The following is an 18,435-nucleotide window of genomic DNA, read 5'->3' as shown; positions in this document are numbered from 1 at the left end:
TCCTAGCGCGGGACAGACCAAACACGGGGCAGGCCTATGCAAGGCGGGCCAACCCGCATTACCACCCCTAGACCTGCCTCACATAACCTGCAACTTGCGTGGACAATTACAAGGCAGGGCGGGCTGACCCGCACAACTTAAATTTTATTTTTTTTAAATTGCACCCCCATATTTTCTTCATGCACTCACATCTTTTTACACATGTGTTGTAAGAATAATATTGTGAGACCCTTTACCTAATACTTCTAAATAAAAAAAATAATTAAATTTGAATATTAATAAGATACAAGCATGGATCTAAATAAATAAATAAAAAATATTCAATTTTTTTTTTAAAAAAAAATCCTATGGGGACCAACCCTTATACAAGATGGATTGATAAAATCAGCCCGCATATTCTATGTGGGGCAGGCCACCCCGACCTGCATTTAGCAGGCCAAATACGAAGCAGGACGACCAGCCTGCATTGTCATCCCCAGTCAAAACTCTAAATTACTTGAATTCTTGTACCATGAAAATGATTGAAATGAGTCATTATAAATAGACAATGTTAACATTCTTTTCATGTGCCAAATAGACCTCTAGCGTCATGTTTATTAAAACGGTTAGGTCAACAAGAACTCATCGTCGTCCACGTCAATATAAAAGTTTTGAAAAAAAAAACAACTTCTTTTTACGTAAAATAGTATATTACAAATATTTAAAACATTTAAAAACTATTAGACTTATGTATGATTAAGTCATATTTATACAAATAATTTAAAATTAGGGTATTAAGGACTTATATAATTATAAATTTAATAAAATTATGTGTGGAGGTGGTTGATAAATATAAAATAAAAAAATTAACATGTTAAAGTAATATTTTTATATTAGATTTATTTTAAATAATCGATAATAATATATTTTTGAACTCTTGTAATTATTTTAAGTCAACTATTGTGGTTATATTGTTTCTTAAAATATTTTCAATTAAATTTAAAATAAAATATCATTACTTGAATAAACGAGATAATTTCATTATACTGGTTTGCATATTTTAAATGATTATAAATTTAATTAAATTTAAAAGATAAAATACTACTTTACGTATTATAAAGAAAAATATATATTAAATATAAAAAATTTAGAAATTAACATTGAAAACAGCGTAGTTAAAAGAGTCTTTAAACATTAAAATTTGTTAAAAATTCATTTATTAAATATTAAACATAAGATAAAATTTACTTTTACCTATTAAAAGAAGTAAAAACTAACTACAATGTTTCACCACATATAAAATAAATTTATGCACAAGTTTTTTTTAAAATTATATATAATATTTATTATAATATAAACAAAAAAAGATTAATTATGTTGTATTTTTTTAAATATTTCAAACATTTTTTATATATAAAAAAATATTTTATTTTATGTAAAAAAATTATAGTTAAATATAAATATTAATTATAATATATATTTTAAATATTTTAAACCTTTCTTATAAAAAATATATTGTTATTCTCCCTTAACTTTCATGATGACATGGACGATGAATCCTCAGTGATCTAAATGCTTTAATAGACTCACACTGGAGATCCGTTTGTCATGTGACAAAAGTGTTAATAAAATTCTCTTACTAATTTTCATAACATAGAGATCCAATTAGTACAAAATTTTGATTAAAAACTAAAATCAATTTTGCATAAAATTACAGGTATGAGAAACATATTTAACCCCACAAGTTAATAATGATATCAAATGAAATGAATGGAATCAAAATTCTATTTGAGATTATTTCAAAAACACCATTAATGTTAATAAAGAAAACTCTTATTAAATGAGAAGTAATATTGTTGATTGAAATAAAACTCCACTTGCCATCATTAAGAAAAACAACATCGATTTTATGATGGTACATATAATAAGAAAAATGTTATAAAACATAAAAAAAATACAACTATCTCTAAAAGAAATTATGGTAAGGAGCCACACGTTTATTAGGACAAGAACGAATGTAAGATAAATTAAGCATATTGAGTGAATAAGTAAGAAAGTTTAGATGGTATGGAGAAAATAATGGTTTTGTTTAAGAAACATTGACTGAAATGTTGTTTGGTTTGTAGTTTTATTGGGTGGAAATATAGGGTGTAGGATAGCATTGTTGACTTGTCTCAAGAAACTCGATCATGGTTGTGCCCGTGACCCTCTTGCATTTTATTAAGTAGTAACCAAAATTACCTAACCAAGACTTTTGTCACTATAAACATCTACTATTCGTACCATTAACATAGCCATTTGGTAATGTTGTAAATTGGATAAGGTAAAAAGCAAAGAAAGTATATTAGTGGAATAATAGTCCCGTCTTCAAAGTGAGGAACTTTGAAGGTGTTGGGTGAGAATGGGTTAAATGGTCCCAGAATTAGCAATCTTAAAGTTGTGAAATACCCATGTTTGGTGAGTGGTGTATAAACACATGTGGGCATAAAATAGCAAGTATAAAGAGGAAAAGAGCCAAAAGAAGGAGAAACAGAAATGATTGTTATTTATTTTTAAAAACGAATGAATCAGAATGATAGTTGTGGAATTTGGTTGGTTGATGATTTGGATTCTTGTCTTTAAGGGCAGCGTGTGGCCCCAGAAATCATTGACGCAAAATATGGAGCTGCGATCTGATATGATGAATCGTGAATAATCCTCTGTTTCTTTTATTTTTTTGGCCGACAATTGTCAACAGATCAAAGTGACACACTTTTCTTAATGCCTCATGTGAAATCGACCTACCGAATCATCGTCACACACTACTTCTCTACCCGTGTCTCTCAATTTGCATTTTCACACCCTTCAATTAAACTCAAATTCTTGTAATAACTTTCTATTTTTGCACAGGGTGAGGTCACTCGCCACAATCTTCTGTGCCAACATTTCACTGTAGAAAAGGCTCTATATATGTAAGACTGAACATTTTTGGATAAGAGATAGAAAATATTGATTTATTTGTTGAATTTCAAGAAAAATAAGTTATCACATCATGTAGGAAGTTCTCCCTGTTTGGGTTGAAAATTGAAACCTTTGTTTTTGCATAAGAATCTTGATACATGGACACTACTGTTCATTTTGCATCACGCCCTTACCACCACACCTAACAAACACAACACTGCACTAGTGACAAAGTCACTCTCTTTATCCTTCTCGTATACGACTACTATAAAACTTTACGTATAATAACATTGACACTACGATAAGGAGACGTGGGTAACGTCGGTGACGGAGAAACAGTGATAAAAAAAAAACATGGTTAGTACAACATTGACGTACATGTTGGAAAGAAAAAACAAACCGTAAAAAGCAAAACAAAGCATTGCAGCAGGAATGGTTGAAAAAACCAAGCCAAGGCACCAAAGCAAACCAAAACCAAAACCTCTTAAATCTGTGTCATAATTTCTCTCTCTCTTTTCAGTTTCGTCGGAGATGCTGCCACTGTTGGTTAACTCTCCAGCTACTCTCCGCCGCCGGTGAGAGAACATGCAAGAGACGCTCCTCACTCTCCCTCTCTCGCACCACAAAGACATCCACATTCGCGCCAAGAAGAAGAAGCCGCAACAACCGGGAACCGAGCATAGCAGCAGCAACAACAGTAGCAGCGGCGGCCACTCAACCACTCGGGTTTCGCGGCGCGTGAGTCCTGTCGGAGAGAAGTCTCTTCCGAACGGCGACATCTACAGCGGCACCCTGTCGGGGAACGCGCCGCACGGCACCGGGAAGTACCTCTGGTCCGATGGGTGCATGTACGAGGGGGAGTGGCGAAAGGGGAAAGCTTGCGGCAAGGGGAGGTTCTCGTGGCCCTCCGGCGCCACCTACGAGGGGGAATTCAAGTCGGGTCGGATAGACGGTTTCGGATCCTTCATCGGCGTCGACGGCGACATGTACAGAGGGTCCTGGGTGGCCGACAGAAAGCACGGGTTCGGCGAGAAACGATACGGTAATGGGGATGTTTACGAAGGTTGGTGGAGGTGCAACTTGCAGGAGGGGGAGGGGAGGTACACGTGGCGGAACGGCAACGAGTACGTGGGGGAGTGGAGGAGTGGTGTGATTTCGGGGAAGGGGGTTCTGGTGTGGGCGAATGGGAACCGTTACGAGGGGTTTTGGGAGAATGGTGTGCCTGTGGGGAAGGGTGTTTTCACGTGGTATGATGGGAGCACTTGCGCGGGGAACTGGGGGAAGGAGTTTATGGAAGAGGCACGTGAGGAGAAGATGAAGAGGAGTTCGGTGGATGGGTGTAGGAGTGTGAGCTTTCCCAGGATTTGTATCTGGGAGTTGGATGGAGAAGCTGGGGACATCACCTGTGACATTGTTCACAATGCCGAGGCTTCTCTGTTCTACAGGGATGGTACCACTACCAGTGAGTCTGAGAACGGTGATGATATTATTATTAATAATAACAATGGGTGTGGGGTTTTGCAGAAGAGTCCTTGTTGGTCTCTTGATGGTTCTGGTAGTGAGGTTAAGAAGCCTGGTCAAACTGTCTCCAGAGGGCATAAGAGCTATGATCTTATCCTTAATCTTCAACTGGGTATTAGGTATCGTTGTTTTTGGCTTTTGGAGTTTACTATCATTAGTTTCGTTTCAGTTTTTTTTCATTAAGGCGTTTTTGTTTTAGATACACTGTTGTCAAGCATTCTTCTATAGTGAGAGAGCTTAGACCAGGGGATTTTGATCCTAAGGAGAAGTTCTGGACGAGGTTCCCACCTGAAGGCTCTAGGTTTACACCCCAGCACCAGTCAGTGGACTTCAGGTGGAAAGACTACTGCCCCATGGTGTTCAGGTGTGAACATTAACAATTTTCTTTGCTTGAATGTGTTTTTTTTTTCCTCAGTAAGGAAGGTTTGGTTATTGGTTGTGGATGGTATACTAATTGTGTCTGTGTCTTGGTGGGTACTTGTTTGTTGGTTGGGTATTTAGACATCTAAGGGAATTATTTGCCATAGATCCTGCGGATTACATGCTTGCTATTTGCGGAAGTGACTCACTCAGGGAGATGTCTTCTCCGGGAAAGAGTGGAAGCATCTTTTATCTTACTCAAGATGACCGCTTCATAATTAAGACTGTCAAGAAGTCTGAAGTCAAGGTTAGTTAGTTGGAATGCATTCATTAATTTGAAGACACTAGACAGAACTATATAGACATTGTTAATTGAGTGTGGTGAAATTTTGCTTTCAGCTTTGGTTGGTTACCTTGTTGTTTTCTGGGTGCTCAATAGTGATTTTTTGCTGTTCATGTCAGGTGCTCATTAGGATGCTTCCAAGCTACTACCAACATGTTTGTCAGTACAAGAACTCCTTGGTGACTGCATTCCTGGGCGTGCATTGTGTTAAACCTGTTGGAGGTCAAAAGGTATGGTTTGAGATGAGTTTTGTAGCAGTAATTAAGGTGGCTTATTTACCATCTAAAATGCCTGTCAAAATGTAATGCAAATTGTAATACCATGGATGAAACAGACCCGGTTTATTGTAATGGGGAATGTGTTTTGCTCCGAGTACCGGATCCACAAGAGGTTTGACCTCAAAGGTTCTTCTCATGGTCGAACAACGGATAAGCCAAGGGGGGAGATTGATGAGACTACCACTCTCAAAGACCTTGATCTTAATTTTGTCTTTCGCCTGGAACAGTCTTGGTTTCAAGAGCTTATACGGTATAGATTTTGCCAAGTCGCATATTCTTTTATTTTTCTGGATTTTCATTTTGTGTTTTCTTACTTTTTTGTTTTCTTACTTTTATGTATTGCCTTTTGCTTAGGCAACTCGATAGAGACTGTGAGTTCTTGGAAGCAGAGGGAATCATGGATTACAGTCTTCTAATTGGCCTGCATTTTCGTGATGATTGCTCGGTTGATGAAATGAAAAGTTCTCCACGAAATTCATGTTCAGGTATTTGTATAGTTTTGTAAGTTTTTGGTTCCTTTTCAAAATGTTAAATCCTGGAGGGGTATAAAATCTTCTGGGTTATTAATTTACCAGGCAAGAGAGATATGCTTGACGATGAGATGCTCACATGCCGGTATGTTTTTTCTCTCTCTTTTATTCACATTTGAGTTTCGTTGTCGTTAAAAGTTTATAATTAAACTGTTGGCAGTATCTTGCATTTTTCGTTCATTATTTAATAGTATTTAATTGAAGACAATGGTTGAAGATCTAGAGAAATCTTGATGCGCTTTCTGTCAGTTTCTGGCTTGAACTATTAATGTCAATTCCAACTCAGCATTTCGTGTACAACAGTCAAACAGGAGAATCTGGATTGTTTTAACTATACACCAATTCTCAGTTAATAAATGTTACTCCTAGATGATTTATAGGGGATAACATTTTTGTCTTTAAACATCGTTCTCTTGTTTGTACCCGATGGTATCAGTGTGTCGTGTCCTTGAGGTTATTGCACATGGTCCCGGCCTAGAACTAGCAGAGAGCTTAAATGCTTTCTGTTTATATATATTTCAATTTGGCCCATGCGCCTGCAAAATGCCAAGAGGAAGTGGCCGCAAGTTAGGTACAAACAAATCACTAGCTGGTGATGAGCATCATATTTGCAACTCTCTAGTCCTGTCCATCTATGACTTAGGTGTGACTTATTGATTTCTTTTTAAGAATACCATCGCAATGGCTGAAAATTGAAATGTATCGAAAGTGACCTGAGTTGTACTGCAAAAATTGTAGTTAGTTTTTTCTGACATTTGAAACAAACGCTGGTGGGGTCTCTTTGATTTTTTTAGGTGAGGGCACTGCTTTCTTTTCAACAGCCAAATGGTAGCTGACAGGGATTTTGATGGATCAGTATGTTTTCTAGGACACCAGACTTTGCGAGATATATTTGTTTACAAGTAACAGATGATAAATATTTTCATTTTTTGTAAACGTTGCACCATTCCTTTTCAACCCCTCCTGGAGAGTATAAATCTAGTCTCTTCTAGGTAAATTGTTAGTGCTCCTAACAATTAAACCAACCTATAAAAACTTAAGTAATTTTGTTTCTGTTTAGCCCTCTTCATGAGAGCTGGTTAGGATCCAAATTACTTAAATTGTTGATCCATAATTGTGATTGTTGATATTCCAGGGGACCTCTGATCCGGCTGGGAATGAACATGCCCGCCAGAGCTGAGAGTGTGTGTAAGGCTGGATTGGATCAGCCAACGGGTAGTGGAAGTGGCAATTCTAGTTCTATCCCTTCAGAGAGTAACAGCCAGATATCTGATGTAATCCTCTACTTTGGTATCATTGACATTCTCCAAGACTACGATATAAGCAAAAAGATAGAACATGCATACAAGTCACTACAAGTGGACTCCACCTCTATCTCAGCCGTTGATCCCAAGCTATACTCAAAAAGGTTTAGGGATTTCATACACAGAATCTTTGTAGAGGATAAATGACCAATACAAGACCAAGTCTGGCTTGCAAAGATGACATTCCATGCAGCAGGGAATGCTTCGTACATGGGTGGATTTAAACACACATGTGGACTGGAAATCATTATGGTTGTTGATGGCTAAATTTTTCTCATAGCCATTGCAAACATAATGGTTGAAAATTGAAACGGAGGGGGAGAGGAGTTCTTTAGACAAGAATGACGTTTATTTTAACTTTTGTTGGGAGGGGAGAGAGATTGTGACACTAGTTTGTACAGGGCATGTGATAAGAGTTCTTTATTTCGATTGCTTTTGTTATGGATGTAGACATTGTGGGGTGTGGAGAGAGATTCAAATTGACCAGGAGGGGAGAGGGGGTTAATAACTGTACAGACAGTCAAAAGATTGATAATAGAATTGAATTGAAGATGCATTTTTTGGTTGGAGGAATGAAAAAGAGATGGTATTCCTGTTGAGCAAGAAAGAAAAGTTCCCAGAGGGCCCCCCCTTGTGGCCCTCAACCTCTCTCTTTCTGTCTCTGCGATGTGCATTCAAACGGGTTTTTTAAAAACTTTATCAGTAGTAATGCATAAAAAGAAGAGAAAGGAAGAGGTGGGTGTTTCGTTGGTTGTTGATGTCCCTCGCAAAATGAAGTTTGATAAAGCAGAATAACAATAATACGGTGGTATTGTAATGTCCCTTTTACTTGTTTTGAACAATACAGAGAGGAGGATGCAAAGAAGACGACAAAACAATCACGTCAATGTGGAGCCTTGTAGCATTTGATAGGTATTTATGCATGTTATGCCTCAGCATTTTAATAATGAGAAAAATGATGGAACTTGACAGAGAAGTCTCCTCTTCACTCAATCAGTGACCCCACAAAGACCAAAAAAATAGCGATTTTGATATGTTTCTCATGTGGTCAAATCAGAGGGAGGAAGAGAATAGTGGATTTTGTGTTGGCAAACAGATCCTAATGGAGGTGCTGTGAGCGTGACCGTGTCCTGTGTCCGACACCACTGCTACTCAAACATCCTTGTAGTTGTAGAACACTCATTATACTCAACCTGCTATCTCTTGTTCCTTTTCTATTTATTCTCAAAAACACTTCATTTTATTCACCCACTCACAAATTCATTATTCTTTTATATATTGGATCCTTATGTATGCATTTTAACTACTCCCCTCCCAATTCTGTCATCATCAGTGACACAAGAATTCATTCTACCACCATTTTAATCTCATTCTACTTCCACTACCTCTTTTTAAATTTGAATCCCATTTCGGACACTTCATAAATCATAAAACAACCTTACTCCCAGATGATAATAGCTATAATAACTTAAATTTTTAAAGAAATGCAAGTGGGTAAAAAGTGAAGGGGTGTATATTTTAAGAAATAGTGCAATATATGTTGATTTGATTTTTGAAGAAGTTTTTGGGTGAATTTAGAATGGTGGTAGTAATAAAGCAGTGGTTCATGTCATGACTCTGACCAAATCATTTTACGCCGAATAAATGATGCCACATTATGAAAGATGCACAAATAAATCACAACGTTACTAAACAGCAAACACATAACGACATAATTAATTACCAAAAACTAACCAAAAAGGATTTAGTCGGTGTGTTTTAACTTACATTGTTTCAACCTTTTCTTTTATGCTTCTGGTTTGGTTTCTTTAACGTCGTGACTTTTTAGCTATTGCTATTGTAGTGTTATTATTAGTGTGCGTACTTTTTAGGTGTATTATTCTTCATTTCGAAAAGTGAAGTTTAGGAAGAACAAAAATAAAATGTCAAACGAAGGAGGAAACGAATGTACATAGTCTTACTAAGAATTTTGTTTCATGGTATCATTTTAGTAATGTTACAAATTTATTTCCATTGTGGTTTAACAATAAGAATAAAAATATTTATTACCATATAAGATGATGACATGAATAAAGCTCATAAGAACTTTGCTTTTATGATTTTAGCCCACTGGCACCCAAATTGTTCCAGAAAATAAATGGTTTTGGTAAATTTGTTTTAAGAAAACACGTGCTAAGTATTTTGGGATAATTGAATTTTTCAATACGGTACACGTTATTTAAAGAATAACATTTTTATAACAAATTATAAAATTATTTTTTATCCAAGATTTTATTCTGGTTAGTAGGCCTAACGCAATTAGATAGATGAAATTGGGTCATAGATCCGATACATAGCCCAATAACCCAAAACCCAATAACCCAATAACCCGCCAATTTGATTTAACTTATTGTGGGCCATACCCAAAACGAACTATTAATTACCACGCCTGATTAGACAGTTCTCCTCCAACGAAAGGCATGCTTAATTTAATTATTGTTGTTAAGAACAAAAAGAAACAAAAAAGTTTCATTAGGTGGTGAAAATTTTGTTTGCATGTGAACTTTTCTAATAAACAATAGTTATTTTCATATAATTTTCTTTTTCTTTTTCTTTCTCTTTTGACTTTGATGTCACTTTAAAAAATTTTCTCAACATCATTTTCCAAACCTTTAAAAATTCGGTTCAACAATAAACATAGTTATTTTAATATAGGCTTAATTGTAATTTTCATTCTTATATTTTATATAATTTTACTTTTTTTTTAATTTTAGTTTCCTAATTTTTAATTTTTTAGTGTTTGTAATTTTTTTTATGCAATTTTGATATTTTAATTTAAATTATCCACTAGTTTGTAAATTTTTAGACAAACTATATCTATTTTTCTACTACTATTACTTCGTACATTATACGAGGAGATAAGAGAAAAATCGTGAAGATACTCAACCATTTTTCACAAGATTGAAAAGTATCAACCATAGATAATTGTTATCAAATACAATTTGATATTAATTTAATATATTTTTAAAAATGAAAATAAAATATATAAAATTAATCATCAAAATTATGTATGAAGAAATTCATGACTAAAATCATGAATGATTAAAAATTAAAGGACTAGAATTGTGAAAAGGGTAGAAATTAAAATTGGAGATTCGTGAAATGTAGGACGAAAATTACAATTAAAAATCTAATTTAAATTTACAAAATAGTGATAAGTTCTTTAAGAAACGAGTTAATCTTGATTTTTCAACTGCTAAGCGTTATTGTATTTGTTTATTGTGGTTTTATTTGACTCAAATAAAATTATTATTATATATATACATATTTATTTAAAATTAAAAGTATGTATTTGCTTTAAAAAATTACTTTCAGAGTCTTAGTACAATTCTATTCACATGACAATTGCAGAAAGCCCATGTTTTAGAACTAGTTTATATAAACATACACTCGAAATAAGAGTCAATAAAGGTAGAAATCTGTTTGTTAGATTTTATTTATTTTTAACTTCAAAATATTTTTAAATAAATCCATCTACAAAACGTCTTAGTTTTATTTAAAAATATTGTATTGATTAAAGAAGTATATTTATAAAATTAAATATACTTCCTATTCAAGGTACTTAGTCTTAGTACAATTCTATATAATAAATTATTTTCAATCATCTTTTGATAAGTTTCAAATAGAATTAACGTAAAATTTAAGAATTCAGGGGGTCAAGGTTTATAATTAATTAAAATAAAATAATATAAAATTGAAATAGAACAACAAAATGTATTCAACAAGTTTAAGGAAAACATAAGAATAAGGTTGCATATCTAATTCTCATTTGTGTATATAGAAAATGAGTATTTGTGGAAACAATAATCGACACTAATAATTTTTAACTGAGAAACCTTTCCAATTTTTCAACTTGAGAAATAAAACTTACGGGACCTAATCCATAAAATATATTTACTATGAAAGTACAATTACAATATTTTATTTTTTAACTCAATGAGGATAATACTTAGTTTCATCTAACAAGATCAAATACAAAGTCTTTTTGTAACATCTCACTAAAATTTCTAATCTCACACTATGGTGATTCTCTCATTTACTTTCCATGTTGCTCTTCTCCTTAGTTGCATCCCTTCTTTACAAATTCCCTTTATAAAGAGGATGAGAACAAAAAAATCATAAAAAAATAATGAATAATTAATGTTTGTCACATTTTCAAGATACCTTGAAAATACTATTTTCAACTTTCTATGTTGAACTTCAAAATTTTCAAGAAAAATATAGTTACAAGACTTTGGAATGTCAATATTCTTAATGAATTAATTACCAATGTTAATTGATATAATCTCCTATTAAATTAAAGAATGATTCCTAAAAATATGTAAGAAATAACAAGAAATTATCAAAGTATTCAAATTCAACATTCATTCATCAATAGTCTCATTTTCACAAAAAACATATATTTATACAGATTAAGTTTTGGATCTTTTAAGTTGATGCCTTGGATAAACAAAAACAAAAGCACTAATATTTCATTTTCTATTTCCCCTTTCTGTTTCCATTTGCAGGATTGGCGTTGGAGAGAAACTTCTGAGCTACACAAACTTATCAATCATTTCATAATTTTATTGACTTAACGAAAGGAAATTACAAGGAGACAAGATTTGAGATTGTGCCTAAGGAGAGGACACGTAACAACCTTAGATGCCGGAGCCATGATACACAAATAAGTAACTCGCCCATCATAAAAAACGAACACGCTTTGTCCATTCAAACTTCATTAATGGAATGCACAATAATTCTCTCCTCATAGAAAAATAATAATAAAATTGTTAGAAAATATTGTTTACAAAACCAAATTGTATTTTGCTTATAAATTATTTTTCTTGCTAATTTTCTCCTTATGCCCTTTTTATCAATTGAAATAATGACGCAAAGCATGCCGTCTGAAAATCGTAAGAGTTATATTATAACATTATTAACTCCTCAAGCACATGGCATTTAATTGGGGATTAACACATAAAGACAGAAGGTTATTTTTAATTATGGAAGGGCATGAGAAGGAATGGAGATGTTGACCAAAAATTTTCCTAAACAAAACAAAGGATCGAAAATGTGGTTGTAAATAGGAAGTGTGGCTTAATAACTACAACCTCATAAAAATAATGCTTACTGTGTTCCACTGTTACATATAACCAAAAGGCCACAAGCCAGAATCCGCGGTGTGTCTTTTGTGACACACCACTTTTTGTCCGTCGCACGTAACAGGGACACAACACAACACAAACCAAACCGATTACTAGGTACTAAGAGCTTGTTACGTACTGCACACCAGCACATACAAATATACATATAAAAGCGTCTCGGGCATTGCTTACGTGTTGAATTGGGGGTGTCAGTTTTGGGGGGAAAACAGAGCAATGGTTTGTGAGGTTTCTTCATCGCAAACTGCTCCATCCACGGAGCTCTTCACGATGGTTTCTTCTTCGTCTTCTTCTTCTTCTTCTTCTTCTTCTTCTGCCGAATCCAACTTTCGTCAACTCGATGATGCATTCCTCCAGGTTTATTACTCTCTCTGTCACTGATTCCGTGGTTGATTCTTATTGCGATTTAGTAACCAATTTGAGTGGTGTTATCGGATTGTGTGGTTGATTATAGTATGAGCCGAACGTTGGAAGACGAGAATTATATATATCTCTTCTAGTTCTTGTGCTACCGTAGATCGAGCGTTTTGATGATTTGGAATTAGGATTGTATCTGTTTGGATATCTGTAATGTGAAAGTATGTTGTGCATATCAACTTTGTTGACTTTCAATGTTGGCTCTGTGATGTTTATGTCTGGTATTGTGTCGAAGTCCTTCGAACATGGCTGAGGAAATGAGATATCGTTCTTTGTTCTCATAAATTTTATCCACATCTAATGGAATTCATTTTTGAACTGGTAAGTTAGGTGATTACTTTTTCACACTAAGTAATTTTTAACCACTTTCATTATACATATAATTATGCATATATATAAAGATAAATATACTCTTATTGAGATTTTATTTTTAATTACTTTTATTTTTTATATCAAGCTAGACATTTAAAAACTTGTTTATTTTATAATTGTGTTTGGTAGAAGTAAATAATATTTACCAGTTTTTGTATTTATTAATGTAATAATTAATTCATTTTACTTATATTTCAGTTTTAAACAAGTATAAAAAAATGGTCTGATAAAGTTTGGTTTGTGAGAAAAAATGAAAAGTTGAGATATACATAAATGGTTTTCTGTGGCTGTTAATGTTTGAGAAATATTGGTAGTTATAGCCACTTGATACTGGTAGAGAATTTGTAGGATAAGGTAACTCCTTATTTCTGACATTATCCCTACGGAAAAAAAGATTGGAATAGACTGACATGGCAGAAGTTTTTTAACAATGGAACATTGTCATTTTTATTTATTTTACTTTATAAATAAATTTTAAAACAATTTGTCATGTTTGATAGATTAATTTTTTTTTATACTTACAATGTATCAAAATTAGACTAAAATAAAAACATCTCATGCTTATTATGAAGGAGCTTTCTATTCTTCAGTGTTGAATATGGGTGGTAATGTTGGACTCTTCGGTTGAATGAACTTATTCATTATACTTCTAACGAATAAATTCGCAGATATAGATATAGAAGTTAATAGATAAACACATTAGCAAATGTTAATCACTATAAAATTGTAATTGTTTTTCGTCCTCTGCCTCTGAGACATGATCAATAGTTCTCTGCTTCGCTGTTCGAAAATAATCCTACATTTTATAGGTTGTTTTCTTTCCCTTTTCTTGTAACTAATTTTTAGATGATATAGTTTGTTCATAGTTGTAGCTAATTTGTTTTCCAATATACAGACTCAAACAAGAATTTGGCTAGGAGAAGTATTGCAGATACGATTAGATGAGCAACTCATTATATCAGAAGTACTTGCTGATGGAGAATTGCTGTACGTTGTTGATAATATGTTTCATCAACAATTTTGTTTTAAATGTTATGTTTTTATGGTTATTGTTAATATTAAGTTGAGATATTCTGAAAAATAATTCATAATATATTATTTTCCAACCTCAAATCCGAGAGATAGCATAGTCAATTAAGCCTCAAAATTATGCTTTCTAACATTACTAACTACTAATATTCATCACACAAGTAGCTCCTGCATTGGCACTTTACATTGCTTGGAATTTTGAATACAGTTTTATTGGTTTTCAGGTTTCAAGTGTCAAAAGTGGTATGGAAATTGCTGTCGGCAAAGCATATGGAGATAAGGCATATAAACGCAAACAAAATCCAGTCATTTACTTCTAAGAAGAACGTTGCGAGATATAGGCCTTATTCTAATGTTGATTCATTTCTAAAGGTAAAATGTTCGATTATCACATCTTTGCTTTTGGCATATTAAGGGAGCGATTGTTATTTTTTTCCTTACTAAAGAATACAGTTAGAATATTTTTTGAACTGATCATACATATTCAGAAAAACTGATATTACTGACCAAATGATCAGAGAAGTAAAATTTACATTTTCATTATTGTATTGAAAATCTGCAAATTTCCTTAAAATTTAATCTGAATTTAGAGGCACAAGGTTGCATGGAGAATGAGCAAATTTTCTATTCTGAATTCAAATTGAAGGGTAGTTTTGAGGAGGCTTATACTTAAGAATTTCTGCTCAATCATTCTTTAGTTCTTCCATCCACTCTCTAATGTGTTTGGAGTCTGAATTATGGTCTTCATGTAAGCATAGGAATGCAAGAAAGACAAATTCTGTAACCTCACTTTATTCATTGATGTTTCTAACATTTGAATGGTATAGATAAAATTATCAAAGTAATCTCAGTAACTTTTACTATGCAGATTTGCAAAATTTTGGGATTGACTGGCGTTGACCTCTTCTCTCCATCAGATGTAGTTGAGAGAAGAAATACTCGAAAAGTTTGTATGTGTATACGCTCATTCTCCAAAAAATCAAGATCTATGAATATAAATGTAAGAAAGTCTCTTCCATTTTCCATACAATCTTAATTTACTCGTCCTTGTATTTTTATTCTCTAAATAATGGTTTTATGCTAATGAAAAAACGTGGTGGCAGGTTCCAGATTTTGACATTGTGACCTGTATGGTAACCATGCCCAAAGATTTGGTTGGGTGCATGCGTAGAAGCTTAGAACTATCGCACAACATCCCTGCTGATTCCTCTGGTGGCTATTACTTACAAAAACATGCAAGAAGAAGATCTAGACAGGTTTCTCCTGGATTCACTAATCAATTTCAATTCAAACAAATATTAATAAGCCAACGACGACCTTGTGACTCAGTTGACATATTTTTCATCCAATTTAACCCCAAAATAAGTAAATAACTTGCCAATGACTATGCATTTATGTGAATGTCATGTGCTGTACATTGTGCTTCTACTTACCAAATCATTTTGATATTTGTTCTTGTATCTCTAAAGCATGATGACTTTGCAGGGTTACCCAACCTCCACCACCGAAGACTTTGAGACATCTTCGGATCAATATGAGGACCCGGAAAACAATCATCTAATGCTTCAATTTGATAACTTGCACACTGATGACTTGTATGATTATACATCAGAGATAAACTACAACATAGCCTCTCCAATGGTTGAACATATTTGTTTGCCTGAAGATTTAGATCAATTGGATATCCAAAACCAACAGAGAAATGGAATTTATGATGACTTCGAATTGTTATGTTCAATGGAATCATTGCAATATCATTGTTCTGAGGATATAGATCATGATTGTGAGCAAACATGGTCATCATCTCCTCCCAGTGGGGATTTACGTACTGACCTTATTCATATGTCATCTCATTTAGATACTAAAATGGAACAAGTCCAAGAAAGTACGAGGATTGTGGACTTCGATTACTTTGAAAAATTGTCATTAAGCAGTAATGGTTCTGTGAATGTAACTCCTAAGAATGACAAAACACCAGGTAAAAGGGAAGCTAGCTCACTTACAAAATATAGGAAGGATCCCGATTTGTTTCATGAAGAAAATAGTACACCGGATGTATATCAAAGTGCCAGCTCTCACGGTTCAAATCCAACTCCACAGACCGCAGAAAGTGGCAAATTCTTTGAAACTTGCGATGACAAGGAGGTTCTGCTAGTTGCTTGCTTGAACTGTTATTCAAGGGAAGCACTGAACTTGGGAGATGAAGTTGATGCAGAGAATAATTTTAGGAATATTGAGTCTTTCAAAGTGCACAATGACAAGAATGATCGATGGGACAAGATAAAAGAAGAGCACGAATCTCAAGGAATAGTGAAATGTAGGGAAATGCCGTATCAAATAATTTCTAACGCAGTAAAGAAATTTGAAGAAACTGAGCCTTCATTATATTCACCTGATTGCTACTTCTGCAATACTAATTCTGCAGATAGAGTTGTTCCACATAGCAATGACACTAGATCAACTTCACCGAAATTTTTTCTAGCATATGAAGAGAGAGAGTCTCAAGTTGGTTTGAAGTGCTTGGAAAATGGTAGTTGCTGCCAATCTGAGAAGTCACTGTCCTGTCAGTCTTATTATTTGCCCGAGTCTTGTAAATGGGATCAGAAAGGAAAATGCGCTATCATATCATATAAAGATAACAAAAGTTCATGTTCCGTAGAAAATGGCTCACATGAGGAAATTACACCTTGTATAGAAAAAACTTCGGAAGTCTTGTCCACTGTTGTCAAGTTGGACACTGATGGCAAAGAGCAAAACATAGATTCTCCGGCTCTGGCCTCAAATGCTGTAGTTTTAGGTGACTGTGAAAAACCTTCCACTCTTGGTGACGATCCTAGTGATTTCTGCAAAGGTGATGCAGCACAAGACATTGGAGATGGAGGTCAGGGAGTACTAGATATGATAATAAATGATGTGGTAGTTCCTGTCAACTCTGATGAGGTTGTACCACTTACTGAATCCCTCATAGCAAACCTAAGCTCAAAAGAACATACTCGTGTGGTGCATGTTAAAGTAAGTTTGTTTTGACCCCTTTTCAGGCATGCTTGTGTTAATCATTTTTGTCTGTAAATTGAGTTTCTATTTCAACTTTGTGATATAGGATGAAATAAATCCAGAAGATGAGAGAGTGCACTTCTTAGAAAATTTGGTTGGAACAGAAGAGCGAGGTGAAGAAATACCAAAAGAAAAACCTCAAAAGAAGCAACTGCTAAGATCAGTCTTGGGTGGTGCAGCTGCTGTTGGCTTGTTATTCATGATTTTGCACTTAAGGTTTGTGTTTGGCCCTTTTTTGTGCCAGGTAGTGCGTGTTTAGTGAGTGCATTGATTTGACTTTTTGGTCTTTTGTTTGATAGGAGGAATGGCGGGAAAAAGGCTGCACAACCAAGTATGGCATCTAGTCATATAGGCAAAGAGAAGATTCAGAAAAATTCTAACGGGAAAGTAAAGAGAAATACTACAAAAGGGGTTTATCCAGCTGAAAGGATCAAGTTAAAGTGATTAGGATTTGGACCTCTTATGTTCAAATAATGTTCAAATAGTGATAATGGTTGCATAAGGTAATAGTTTCAACTTTGGAACCTCGCTGGTCACACACTTCAGTTAACTGAAGCTATACACAAATGGACGAATATATACAAATTTGCTCTGTTTCTTACCATACCAAACACGACACCGCATGGTTAATGTACAAAACATGACACTGCAACACTACGTACACAGATATACAGCTTCAGTTATATATAATTAACCTCGTACTTACTAATTCATAATTAAGATTTATATATCCAACTTCTAAAAACATAATGGAAAAATTAGTCGTCTTTTCTCAGTGTTAAATAAAGCTTACACTCTTTATATAATTTTAATATTCATCAACACATTTTTTTTTGTATTTTTAATAAAATGATAATCGTTTCCTGTATTTTCTTTAAATTAACACATTCATTAAAACTAAAATAATAAAAAATTAAAGTTTTAAAATGTAAAAATTAAAAAAATTAATAAACAAAAAGTCGATTTATTTATATAAAAAAGTTTCATTTTTTGTCTTAAGAGAGCTGAGACAATATTCAATTTTTACTTATAAAAAATCCATTTTCATATTTTAAAATATTGATTTTTTAATTTTTATATTTTTTATTTAAATTATAGTCAATTTGATGTTTTAAAACAAAATTA

At 33.7% G+C, this 18,435-nt stretch overlaps 2 protein-coding genes across 4 annotated transcripts; both read left to right on the top strand.

Annotated features, from left to right (window-relative positions):
- The first annotated feature begins 3,230 nt into the window (after positions 1-3,230).
- Positions 3,231-8,622, top strand: LOC137812533 (phosphatidylinositol 4-phosphate 5-kinase 1). 2 transcript variants are annotated; one of them, XM_068614575.2, is made up of 8 exons: positions 3,231-4,559; positions 4,640-4,804; positions 4,942-5,107; positions 5,263-5,373; positions 5,478-5,671; positions 5,776-5,906; positions 5,997-6,036; positions 7,087-8,622. In XM_068614575.2, exons 1-8 carry the CDS (start codon positions 3,505-3,507, stop codon positions 7,400-7,402), a joined length of 2,178 nt encoding a protein of 725 aa, XP_068470676.1. In that variant the 5' UTR covers positions 3,231-3,504; the 3' UTR covers positions 7,403-8,622. The 2 variants fall into 2 exon arrangements, with proteins under 2 accessions (XP_068470676.1, XP_068470677.1); XM_068614576.2 differs by lacking the exon at positions 7,087-8,622 and adding an exon at positions 6,746-6,864 and having other exon boundaries at positions 3,345-4,559.
- A 3,762-nt stretch (positions 8,623-12,384) lies between these two features.
- LOC137812532 (uncharacterized) lies at positions 12,385-17,914 on the top strand. 2 transcript variants are annotated; one of them, XM_068614574.2, is made up of 8 exons: positions 12,385-12,795; positions 14,123-14,214; positions 14,481-14,628; positions 15,125-15,256; positions 15,360-15,512; positions 15,742-17,268; positions 17,357-17,526; positions 17,610-17,914. In XM_068614574.2, exons 1-8 carry the CDS (start codon positions 12,655-12,657, stop codon positions 17,752-17,754), a joined length of 2,508 nt encoding a protein of 835 aa, XP_068470675.2. In that variant the 5' UTR covers positions 12,385-12,654; the 3' UTR covers positions 17,755-17,914. The 2 variants fall into 2 exon arrangements, with proteins under 2 accessions (XP_068470675.2, XP_090155142.1); XM_090299016.1 differs by lacking the exon at positions 14,123-14,214 and having other exon boundaries at positions 12,459-12,795.
- Positions 17,915-18,435: the final 521 nt, after the last annotated feature.

The sequence above is a fragment of the Phaseolus vulgaris genome, chromosome 2, assembly GCF_051622355.1.
Source record: "Phaseolus vulgaris cultivar YP4 chromosome 2, ASM5162235v1, whole genome shotgun sequence".
Lineage (NCBI taxonomy): Eukaryota > Viridiplantae > Streptophyta > Magnoliopsida > Fabales > Fabaceae > Phaseolus > Phaseolus vulgaris.
Note: the sequence above shows the minus strand (reverse complement) of the source record. Positions and strands in the feature narration are given on the sequence as shown.

Bases quoted from the DNA above. Each gene is read 5' to 3' on its own strand.
- LOC137812533 (XM_068614575.2), top strand. From the start codon at position 3,505: ATGCAAGAGACGCTCCTCACTCTCCCTCTCTCGCACCACAAAGACATC. The intron at 5,108-5,262 runs GTTAGTTAGTTG...TGTTCATGTCAG, and splicing joins TCAAGAAGTCTGAAGTCAAG to GTGCTCATTAGGATGCTTCC. The intron at 5,374-5,477 runs GTATGGTTTGAG...TGGATGAAACAG, and splicing joins AACCTGTTGGAGGTCAAAAG to ACCCGGTTTATTGTAATGGG.
- LOC137812532 (XM_068614574.2), top strand. From the start codon at position 12,655: ATGGTTTGTGAGGTTTCTTCATCGCAAACTGCTCCATCCACGGAGCTC. The intron at 17,269-17,356 runs GTAAGTTTGTTT...TTTGTGATATAG, and splicing joins CTCGTGTGGTGCATGTTAAA to GATGAAATAAATCCAGAAGA. The intron at 17,527-17,609 runs GTTTGTGTTTGG...TTTGTTTGATAG, and splicing joins TTCATGATTTTGCACTTAAG to GAGGAATGGCGGGAAAAAGG.